This window comes from Herpailurus yagouaroundi, unplaced genomic scaffold (genome assembly GCF_014898765.1).
Source record: "Herpailurus yagouaroundi ecotype Mexico unplaced genomic scaffold, PumYag 163, whole genome shotgun sequence".
In the NCBI taxonomy this organism is placed as follows: domain Eukaryota; kingdom Metazoa; phylum Chordata; class Mammalia; order Carnivora; family Felidae; genus Herpailurus; species Herpailurus yagouaroundi.
The window spans coordinates 19,781,039-19,792,260 of NW_024412404.1; the positions used below are offsets into that span (position 1 = coordinate 19,781,039).

Genomic DNA, 11,222 nt, shown 5'->3' on the forward strand with positions numbered 1-11,222 from the left:
GGGGCACCTGGGTGGCTCAATCAGTTAAGTGTCCGACTGCGGCTCAGGTCATGATCTCACGGTTCGTGAGTTTCAGCCCCACGTTGGCTCTGTGCTGACAGCTTAAATCCTGGAGCTGCTTTGGATTCCGTGTCTCTGTCTCTCTCTCTGCCCCATCCCCTGCTCACGCTCTCTCTCTCTCTCTCTCTCAAAAATAAACATTAAAAAAGTTTTTTTTAATTGGGAGATTTCCACAAAACCTAATGTTTTCAGCTTTTATTGAAAAATGAGAAGACCCGGCTATACTGGGTTCATGGTCTCACATACACAATTGGCTGGCCTGGGCAGCAGCTGCCCCTTTAAGTGGGGTGTTTGGACACAGCGCCACCTCCCCTCTCTCCCTAGAGCCTGCCCAGTATGCTTTGACTCTTTACTTGTGTATGTCACTGCCTGCCCCCCACCCCCATAGGCATCTGAATTCGCCACCCCTGAATGTCAGCATGACAGGACTGTTCTTTGGCTCTATGATGCCTAAAGGGATCCTTCAGGATCCCTAGGTGACAAAAACCATTAACACCCTGGATGAGAAGCCACTTTGGCTGAGTGGAGAGAAACTGCTGTTTCTGAGGATGACACAGAGTCTATAAATAGCCTCAGAGCCAGGTGAGTGCTGACACTTGCCCAATGTCACCTGCGCTGGGAGTCCTCGAGGGCTGGGCATGTTTCAGTTCACGGCTCAGCTCAGGCACTGTCCCTCCTCCTGATGCCACTGAGGGCGGTACGAGGAGGGACGACTTCACAGCTGAGCCCGTGGAGAAGGTGGAGGTTTTCCCTGGCGTGGGTAGGAGGTAGTGAGGACATCTGATTTTCCAAAGAGAGTAGAGGAACATGAGTGGACAGGGCTGGTTCTCAGTCTGGGGTCCTATAGATGGGGACACGGGACCATCAATGGTTCCCCAGTGCTATCCAACACTGTTAGAGCTCAGCCTGGCCTTCAGGACCCTCTGTGATTGCCCGCCAACCCTACCCCCGCCTTTCAGTTTATGGTCCATATTGTAGCCTTTCCTTGAAGGTACCCAGCCTGGCTCTGGCTCATTCCCCTTCTAGAATCTCCTTTCCACATCTTTGTGTGTCTGCCCCTCAGAGGTGGTTGTCTCTGGACCGATCCCCCAGGGAGAAACCATTTGCCCTGTCCCTTGAGCTTCCACAGACTTCTGGCGAACTCCTCAGCCCCCCTCTTGCTGTGTTGTCTGTCCCAAGCTTGTCTCTCTTGCCCTCCCCACCCCATGACCAGCTCCTGAATGGCAGCGAGAAGGATCTGACCCATGCAACAAACCCCGGCCCTGGGGTCAGACAGATTCATCATCGTTCCAACACCGCACTCCCGGGAAATTCACTCTCCTATCTCTTGCAACCCATCTCTGAAATGGAACCGCCTCCCAGGCTGCAGTGGGGTGCAGACAAACTAGGGGCTGGGGAAGGGCTCTGAGGACAAAGTGTCTGAGTGAACGAAGGCAGCTCTCCCCTGCGTGAGGGCTGCTCGTGCTTCGCTGGGGGATAAACAGAGACCCTCCAAGAGCAGGCTTGAGGGACAACAGGGTACCACTAACCCACCTGGCATGGCTAAGGGCTGTGCGAGCTGAGCACCTGTCACTGCCATGCAGGCTGATTCCTCCCTCCTCGTTGCGGTCTACAGTATGCACCAATACAGGGGGGTCCTGGGAGATTGCTGAGGGCCCGGACGGGGCAGGTGGCAACCTGGCTCCCTGCTCAGGCCTGTTCTGCTTCAGGGCACGAGCACCATGAGAAAGGAGGAGCCATTCCCCAGGACACAGGGAGGCTCCATCTTGAGCTGGCACCCGGGGAGCATCTGGGCTCCCAGACCCAGCTGGGGTATCATTGAATGACCCGGCTCCTCCTGGGCCAGGAGTAGAGAAGGGGACTATGAACTTCCAGAAAAGGGCTGAGCCACAATTTTAATGAGCCTAGGACACTCTGCTCTAACCTCGTGAATTTACTTGGGCCAGCATTTTGCTGCCTGACCCCTTCTCAGGAGCCGATTCGGGTCTCAGTTCAAGTCCACCTGACTCCAACGTTCAGCCCCTACCCTCCTCTGGGGCTCCTTGGACCTCTGAGCCCCTGCAGCTGAGACCCACTGCTGTCTGAGCCCTAAACCCGAAGCAAAGACTAGAGTCCAACTATCACTGATGCTCATGGCACAATGCTTAACAGTTGACACATTCCTCTCTCTCTTGTTCATTTTCCTCTTGAAACAGACCTGGAAACAAGCAGGGTAAGGATTACCATCATATCCTTATTCTCCAGAGGGGAAACTGAGGCTCAGAGAGGTCCGAGAAGACTGGCACAGGCTGGCAGTGGAGGATCCAGGGTGCTCCTAGACCCGGGCAGTGCCTTCCCCCATCTGGGTCCTTGTTTTCCATTTGGAGAGTGAAGATGTTAGCCGAGATGCTCCCCCAGGGCCCCTATTATTTACTTACCGTGGTCCTCCCATACCTACCAGGCTTTTTTTTTTACATTTTTTTTTTAACCTTTATTTATTTTTGAGACAGAGAGAGACAGAGCATGAACAGGGGAGGGTCAGAGAGAGAGGGAGACACAGAATCGGAAACAGGCTCCAGGCTCTGAGCCATCAGCACAGAGCCCGACGCGGGGCTTGAACTCACGAACCGCGAGATCATGACCTGAGCCGAAGTCGGACGCTTAACCGACTGAGCCACCCAGGCGCCCCCCTACCAGGCTTTTAAGAAGCCCCCCTCAACATGTGGGGTAAATCCTTCCAGGCGGTAGTGCTCACTTCCCCTCCTCTTCTGTCTTGCCTTTTCACTCACTCATCCTTGCATTACCTATGGAATGGCCCCCATACTATGTTACCTGCAGGCGTGCTCTTAGCATGACTGGGGGAGCAAGGAAGCCAGCAGCCAGCTGCTCTAGTTATTGGAGACCAGACCTGTCAGTCTATGGGGCTGAAGGGACGGTAGTCAGACCCAGTCCTGGTGGAGGGCTGGGACCTGGCCAGACCCTTCGAGTTCCAGTCGTATGGGAAGAGGATCCGATGTATAGAAGCATCTGGAGACAGGGCCAGGCTAGGACCAGGAGGCCTGTGGTCACCACCGGAGGTGTCTCTGCCTGCGTCCTCCTGCCATCTTTCACTCTAATACACCTCTCATCTCCACCTTCTTTATCTCTCACCCACCGTCTCTCTTGGTCTCTGTCTGCAGGGTCTGTGGGTGGAGGGGCGCCTATACAAAGGGCGAATGTAGCCTTTTGTTATATTCAAATAAAAACACACGAGGCTCATCTTTTGGAGCTAACCACGTTTCACCATATTTTCCCTCTCTCTTTTGTCATACTGTTGGAACTCTTACAAAATGGAACCGACCCCCTTTTGCTGGGTCGTGTCTGTCCCTCAGGTCTCTGACACCGTGGGGGACGCGTTAAGAGCAGCTCACTGGCTGCGCTGACCGCTGGGGCCGGCAGGGGTCGCCCGCGGACAGGCCCGGAGGGGCGGGTGGGGGCGGGGCCGCGAGGCGGGCCCGGCAGATAAAGGCGGCGGCGGGCAGCCCCGGCTGACTCGGCCCCCTGGGCGCGCGTGACTGTCGCAGTTACGGTCTCCGCGGGTACCGCCGCTCTCCCACCCCGACCTGCGGCCGCGATGCTGGCTCTACGCTGCGGTCCCCGCCTGCTCGGCCTGCTCCGGGTCCCGCGCTCCGCGCCGCTGCGCCTCCCCGCGGCCCGCGCCTGCAGCGGCGCCGGCGACCCGTCCCCTTCCTCCCGGAACCCGCTCGTGTACCTGGACGTGGGCGCCGACGGGGAGCCGCTCGGCCGCGTGGTGCTGGAGGTGAGAGCACCAGGCCGGGCCGCGCCGGACTGGGCGTCCGGGATGGTCCCGGAGAGCGCTGGACTTCGGCCCGGCTCCGTGCCTGACTCGCTGGGTGACCTTGCCCCCTACACCCGGGCTCTGGGCCTCAGTTTCCCCATCCCTAGCAAGGCGCATCAGATTGGTCTCTTCCGGTCTCCCCTCGGAGGCGGAAGTGGGGGGCACGTGTGGAGGTGAAAGCTCAAGGTCAGGTGGTAGACTGGGAGAGTCGGGCCCTGCTGGCTCGTCCTGGGGTAGGGGAGAGGTCCTGAGGCTTCGCGTGGTCAGCTCCCAGATCCGAAGTTCAGACGGGGGTGCGGGGGGTGCTCCGGGGACGGGGCTGCGGGCGGGCCGGGTGCTCACGTGGCTGCCCTTGCTTAACGCGTAGCTGGCCCGCTGCCCCGCCCCCTCGGTGGGGCTCGCCCCCTGCGGAGCGCCGGGGAGGGAGCCGAGGTGGTTTCCGGGCGGCCCGCCTCCTCTCGTGCGGGGCGGGCCTTAGGCCACCAGGCTGACCCAGGATGTCCTTCCTGCAAGTCGGGGTCAGTGTGCCCAGGGCCCTTCACCCCAGTTCCAACCCCGCCATCCTCCCGAGGGTGGCACTCCTGTCCTGCCCCTGACTCACAAAGAAACAAATAGCGGGGTAGGTAACAGCGGAAGCTCAGGTGTAGCTCAAGCCCGACCCCGTTTTGAACCCAGAGGCTCTCGTTAAGCCTCAGTTTCCTCTTCTGGAAAATGGAGAGCACCCTCCTTGCTCCCATTTATTTTAATGGGGTGGCGCCAGGGTGGCTCTTGAGGCTGGGAGGCAAGAGGTGGGCTTGGATGGGGCTCTAGCCTACCCTTACCCACCGTCCCGCCCCCCTGCCTCTCTAAGGGGCTGGGTTGGCCCCTCTCTGGGCCTGAGGCTTTGATGCTTGGGGCCCAACTGCAGTAGCTCTGCCAGTTCTGCCCCTGGAAGTAGGCCAGGATGGCATCGTCAGCTCTTATAGATTAGGAAACGGAGGCTGCTTCCTCCCGGTTGGGGTTCAGGAAGCAGCTGGCAGAAATGATAGCTGCCTCGGCTGCCTCTTGTGGAGGGCTGGGAGCAAAAGGAATGGAGTGGCCCATGGTGCCCTCTCTGACTCCTTAGCCACTGTGGGAGATGGGTGGAGAGGAGGTTCCTTCTGTCACCTGCCTCTGGACTGACCACCTTCTCTTGTCCCTCTTCTCTCCCCACAGCTGAAGGCAGATGTCGTCCCGAAGACAGCAGGTAAGATGGGGCTGGGGGTCTTCTGAGTCTGGTCTAGGAGGAGGGAGGGGCCCAGGTGGGTGGGATGGTGAGAGAAGTTGGGGCACAGAGACCTCTGACCAGATGGGAGTTCCACAGGAGGCTCAGCTGCTGTGTATCCTGGGCCAGCTTTCTGTCCCTCTCTGAGCCTCAGTGTTAGCCCTGCCCACCTGTCCACTGTAGCCTCAGAATCAGTAGAAGGCACAGGTCAACTTCCTCTGGGACAGCTTTCTCCCTCCTGGTGGCCAGGGGGACAGGGTAGTGGCTCCATGGCCCGGGGACTCCCTGCCAGGAGCGTGTGCTCTTGTCACAGGGCTCAGACACTGAGCTTCGAGAAGGAGATGATTTGCCCTGGGTTACACAGCCAGAACAGACTTAGGCGTCCCGGGGTCTTTCCACACCCTGCTCACCTCCTGGGGCAGGAGCGGGGATTTGAAGAGGCACAGGCTAGAATGAGCTGTGGCCCTGCAGTTGAGGCCCGGCTCTTGACTTGCTGTTCCTTCAACCCTCAGAGAACTTCAGAGCCCTGTGTACCGGGGAGAAGGGCTTCGGCTACAAAGGCTCCACCTTTCACAGAGTGATTCCGTCCTTCATGTGCCAGGTATGGTGGCCCTGCCTCAGCTCCTCTTTTGTCAGCGGGGGGTGGTAATGGGTCGCCTCGTAGGGTGGTCTCGAGGATTAATGAGGGAGCACCTGCCTGGTGTGTGGAGATACCCAATGGAGAGCGACGAATGACTCTGTCGGCCTGTCTTCTCACCCTGACACAGCAGAGCCTGTCTGGGCTGCCACAGCCCTTCCCTGCCCCGGCAGTGGAGCCACAGGGCAAGAGGCAGGATGGCCTGGCTGGCAGAGCCTGTTGGGGGTGGAGGTGGGGAACCAGCATTGAGGTCCGGATATGCATGGGGGACAGGGGCAGGTAGATCTTCAGGCCTTGGAGGACCAGCGTATTCAGACAGTCTCTGACTGTGTCCCCTTGAGCACTTGGCATAGGAGAGGAGGAGGGAGAAGACAAGAACACACAGGTCTGGACTTGGAGCTTCTCTTTCTGGAGAAGGGCGTCTTTCTCGGTCAGATGAGTGTTCATTAGTCACCTGTGCCGCCTGTTTTTCAAAAATACCAGTATTGGCTGTATCAGAGGTTTGGGGACAGGTGTGGACAGCAGGAACCTCCCCAGGGGTCCTCTGTTCGGTCAGACCCTGCCAAGACAGGGGTTGATGTGTTGAGGCCAGCAGACCATAGAGGCAGGGGCATGAATGTCATGACCTCTTTGAAGCCCTTCCAGCCCAGAATTCTCTCCCCCGTTCCCTCCACTCCGACCTGGGGCTGTCATCATCTTGTGGCGAGTGGCGGTGGGTTGGGACTGGGCCTGCTGACGTGTTCAATGTGGCGATTGCAGGGATGGGCAGGGAGGCTGCGGCTGGGGGACAGGTCTGGCCAAGCCTGTGGCTTTCTGCTGCAGAGGCTTTCCCAGCTCTGCCTGCGGCGGGCTGTGGATGAAGCGGGAGCTGACGTGGAGGTCCTAAGCCAGGCTGGGCTCTTCCTCTGAAGAGCAGCGGGCAGGGGCAGGGACTTGCAAGGCCGGAAGACTCTCTGAGGCATGAGTTGGGGGCACCGGAAGCTCAAGCCGGGGTTTTGAATCATCCCTCTCTGGGGACACCCTGCTGCCGTTTGTGGATGCTTAGGTCAGGCCGCTCAGGTTATCCCTCTCACCTGAGGATCAGATCTCGAGAAGATAGAGATGTTGGCAGGGAGCCGGGGCTGGGGCTGGCAGCTCTTCTGTGAAGCCTCAGGCAAGCTGTGAGGAAGGATGCCACCTAGGGGGACCCCGTCCTGGGTCTCCAGGACTTAGGGGAACCGCTGGGCCTGGTGAGGGGGCGATGCTGGACAGGGAGCGGGGCCTAGCATGTGCCAGCCGCTGCCACTCCCTACAGATCGGACTTGGGAACGGGGACCCCTGGCCACCTCCCTGTCCACCCTCCAAGAGTTGTGGGTAGAAAATTCTGTGTCCCTACGAATCCTCTCAGAGTGGCCATTAGATCCTTTGAGAATCATTTAAAAACTTGCCCAGGTAAAAAAAAAACAACAAAAAGTGAATCATTTGAAAGGCAAGGTAGTTACGGCAGAACATACTTAAGCTTTATTTTTGCTTGCTTTCCTTGTCGTTTTATTACTCCTTATATCCTTGGATTTTTTTTTTTTTCCTGACCCCTGCGCCTGAGGGGCTTCTGGCTGGGTGGGCCCGAGGTGCGCCGGGGGCTCTCCCCCCAGCCCCGCAGCGGCATCCCCCTGCCAGCTCTGGGTGGCCACCGCTCAGAAGGTGCCCTGTGCTTGCAGGCGGGCGACTTCACCAACCACAATGGCACCGGGGGAAAGTCCATCTACGGAAGCCGCTTTCCTGATGAGAACTTCGCACTGAAGCACGTGGGACCAGGTGAGTGGCGGCGGCCGTTTCCCAGTCGGAAAGCCCTGCGCTTTGACCAGCCGCCACCATGCCTCCCACGCCTGGGAGGTTTGCCGTCCGACCATTGCTCGCTCCATATCCGGCGACACGCCTCCCTGCCTTCAGCACTCGGGGGTGGGGTGCTGGGTTTTCCTGGAGCTTTTTCATTCTGAGCTCTCAGTTTGAAAACCAAGCCTTTCTTTGAGAAGCAAAACCCAGCCTCGTGTCATGTTGGAGACCCAAGAGGCAGCCTGCAAAAGGCCTGTTCTGGTTCCGCCTCTCCTCCCTGTGGCAGCATAGGTGGACAGGCCCTGGGGAGCTGGTCGCCCTCTGGGCCCGCTTCTGCTCTTCCAGCTCCAGGATCTTCAGACTTAAACATCTTTGCCAGGGTGTGAACTGTCCGCTCTTTAGAATGACTTCCCTGGTGAGCCGCCTCCTGGGGCAGCACGGCTCACTCCTGCTTATTTTTGCAGGTGTCCTGTCCATGGCGAATGCGGGCCCCAACACCAACGGCTCCCAGTTCTTCATCTGCACCATAAAGACAGACTGGTGAGTTCCCTGCTCCTGGCTCCTGGGGGGTGGCCTCGCAGCGAGAGGAAGCGTTGTGTGCTTCTGAGGGGAAGGTCGTGTGAGGCCGGACTGTGCCCTGGGACAGTAGGCCTCTCCTGGGCTGTGTGTCTGTGTGGGAGAAGGATAAAGTTCATGGAAGGACTAAGGGAGAATTTGGGGTGTTCTTGGAAGTGTGTCTTTATCGGGTTTTCATTGTTGCTGTCAGCTGGGATTTTCTCCATGCGTCGTGCACACACGCACAAGAGGACTTTTACCAAACATGCTTGGGAAAATGCAGCAGAACTTCTCAGGCCTCAAGATGGCCTGTGGTAGAAGCCTATTTGCTTAGTTTAGCCTGTTGTTTCCCGGTTTCACGTCAGGCCTGGAACGGACCCTGGAGCCCTCTTGCCCACATGCCCATGGATTTTAGGGGTGTCTTCCCTGCTGGATTACCCACCACCTAATAAGTTCCTCTGCCCAAAGCCCGCCTGTGTCCCAGCCCTGAGGCATATAGGGTCAAGGGAACAATAGCTGGCCTGGAGCTAAGACTTAATAAAGCCCATTTCCTAGGACTTTAGGGAGACCTGAGTGGTGGGTGGATACCAGCCATCTCTAACCCCCAAGCCGGAAGGGACATAGATGTCCTTCCGGGCTGAGCAGGTCTCTGCTGGCCTTGCCTACTCTTTGCTCCTTCCATGAAACCCCTTCGTTACTGCCCTTGGGGGGTAGCCAGCGGTGGCCTTGCTGGCACTGACCGAGCTCTCTTTTGAATCCTTGGAACTCTCAAATCAAGAGCCTCTCGGAACTAATTTTCACCACGCTCGTTATCCCAGCTCTTAGCTTGCCACTCGTGACCGTACACGGACCTCTCATTTCGTGGGAGTGGTTCGATAACCCCGTTACCTCCCTGTGCCGGACAAGAATAGTTCACCTTTCATAGGTGAAGTTACCAGGATTCAGGTTAAGTGGCCCAGGGCAACCCGGCGTGCGAGGCAGAGCATATGCCCTGGAAGGGAGACCTCCGGTGTATTTTGGGGAGCTCGGCAAGGCTTGATACCGGAGCTTCGAGGGGGTGGGTCCAGATTCTCAGCGCGGGCTCCCTACACAGTTGCTGCCTTTGGTACAGAGTTCCCTGCCCAAGTGACCGCGATGTTGGGTGACACCGCACTACCTCTCGCTCTTACCTGACTCAACTCACAGGTTGGATGGCAAGCATGTTGTGTTTGGCCATGTCAAAGAGGGCATGGATGTCGTGAAGAAAATAGAATCTTTCGGTTCCAGGAGTGGGAAGACGTCCAAGAAGATCGTCATCACAGACTGCGGCCAGTTGAGCTGAGGTGCCATGACCAGGGCGCGAGGCTGGCGGCAGCTGCACGTGCCTGGGCTCCCCTGGGGGCCGCCTCGGGCTCCAGCAGACTTGTCTGTCCTTGTTGCACGCCGCGGTGGGGAATGTCCGATCTCCACGGGGCCCACCGCACCGCTGCCCCAGGGTCCACCCTCCCTCGCCACCCCGTTTCTGGCCATCCATCACAGACGTGATGCCATCAGGCCTTACCCGTGATCCCCCAGCCCACGCTCACCTGTGCCTTGGACATCGGGGGGTGCCGAGGGGTTAGCTTCGGGTACAGGTTTCTGCCTTTTCCTTGACCGAGGGGGAAAGGCAGCCGCTGCAAAAGGGCCGCTGTATCTGTTGAACATCCTCTTCTGATTGGAATAATTTAATTAACAAGATGGACTGGAGATGAAGCTGTGACAGCCCTCTAAGCCGTGGTATGACCTCACTTGGTGGCGGAAGCCACAGAACCCTGGAGCTTGGCCTTTGGAACGTAATCGGGGCTTTTGCGAAGGGTCCTCGGCCAAGGCCTTTTATCCCAGCCACTGTGAATCCTGTTGGTTCGCCGCCGCGGTTTCTGAGGAGAGTCCGTGAGGGGAGAAGCAGACAAACCCGGGACAAACCCACTGCGAGCTGTGCCTAGTCGATGAAGTCGGGGAGAGTGGAAATGGCGTGTGCGTGCCTGGTGCTCGGGAAGACTGTCAACGTGTATTTTCCGGAGGGCTTCGATTTTTCTGTGTTTAACAAATCTGATGATGTATATGATACACCTTTGGGGCTTTTATTTGTGTTCACTTTAAATGTGAAAATAAATCCTATTTTCTATAAAAGATCGTCTGGTGGCTTTAGGAAGCAGCGTTTATCATCACCCCAGCAGCCACGGAGGGTCCCAGCGTCATCCTTATAGATGGCATGGGCTCAGACATGGGCTCTTAGCACCCACGGGCTATCTGCGAGCACTGGTGTTGCCCCGAACCCCAGCCCTACCTCTTGGCCACCCCGAGTCTGTTTTCCTCTGCTGTATAACGTGGTAACAGTGATGCTGGGCTCACAGAATGGGGAGAGTCGGATGCGATCTGTGTCAAGTGTGTAATGTGGCACCAGGCACATCGCTGTAATAAACACTCTCACCAGCACGATGACATCGTCCATGTGTCAAAGTCTTAGGGAAGAATCTGTGAAAATGTAAAGCTAGGTGTGGACTTCATCATCCTAGATTTGCCATTTAGATGTGGAATTCTAGGTGTTTCTGAAGTCACGGGGATGGCAGATTGGGGGTGAGAGAGAAGGATTAAGAACTCAAACAGCCAGAGATGGAACATTCTGGATAACAGAATAGTCACATTCCGTTCGCAGCGTGATGGAGTTATTTCGTCTTGGGGTTCCTACAGTCTGTCATGTGTGCTCCCTGTCATTCTGAGGTCACAGTGGCTGGAGTTGGGTCGTTTGGAGTCATGGAGGGTTTTCCTGATGTCAGTTTCCATAGTTCGGCTGCGTGTTTTGGGAGCTTAGCTAGCCTAGCAGTGTTTAAACAATTTTCAAGAGCTGTAGGGGCCCTCCGCTGTACGGGGAGACCAGGGATGTGGGCCCCTGAACCCCATTTTCAGGCAGATGGCTTTTTTTCTTATTGGAGCTCTGCAAGGGGTTTCATTTGAAGGATGGGCTCTTGAGCCAAACAGTATTCGTGATAACGGTGATGATGATAATAATTGGTCCACAAGCCAGTCCCGACATTTTATAAGTGGGTGAACTGAGGCCGTGAGTGGGGTCACGATTCTCC

The 11,222-nt window shown here is 57.3% G+C and overlaps 1 protein-coding gene across 2 annotated transcripts; it reads left to right on the top strand.

Moving 5' to 3' along the window:
* The first annotated feature begins 3,541 nt into the window (after positions 1-3,541).
* PPIF (peptidylprolyl isomerase F) lies at positions 3,542-10,275 on the top strand. Of its 2 annotated transcripts, none has more exons than XM_040485557.1 (6): positions 3,542-3,838; positions 5,072-5,102; positions 5,633-5,721; positions 7,455-7,551; positions 8,034-8,109; positions 9,391-10,275. In XM_040485557.1, exons 1-6 carry the CDS (start codon positions 3,653-3,655, stop codon positions 9,443-9,445), a joined length of 534 nt encoding a protein of 177 aa, XP_040341491.1. In that variant the 5' UTR covers positions 3,542-3,652; the 3' UTR covers positions 9,446-10,275. The 2 variants fall into 2 exon arrangements, with proteins under 2 accessions (XP_040341491.1, XP_040341490.1); XM_040485556.1 differs by having other exon boundaries at positions 3,544-3,838; positions 9,310-10,275.
* The last annotated feature ends 947 nt before the right edge of the window (positions 10,276-11,222 follow it).

What these genes read in the sequence shown, in the direction of transcription:
- PPIF (XM_040485556.1), top strand. Translation starts at nt 3,653, where the DNA reads ATGCTGGCTCTACGCTGCGGTCCCCGCCTGCTCGGCCTGCTCCGGGTC. An exon ending in TGTCGTCCCGAAGACAGCAG is followed by an intron (nt 5,103 to 5,632) that starts GTAAGATGGGGC and finishes TTCAACCCTCAG; the next exon opens with AGAACTTCAGAGCCCTGTGT. An exon ending in ACTGAAGCACGTGGGACCAG is followed by an intron (nt 7,552 to 8,033) that starts GTGAGTGGCGGC and finishes TTATTTTTGCAG; the next exon opens with GTGTCCTGTCCATGGCGAAT.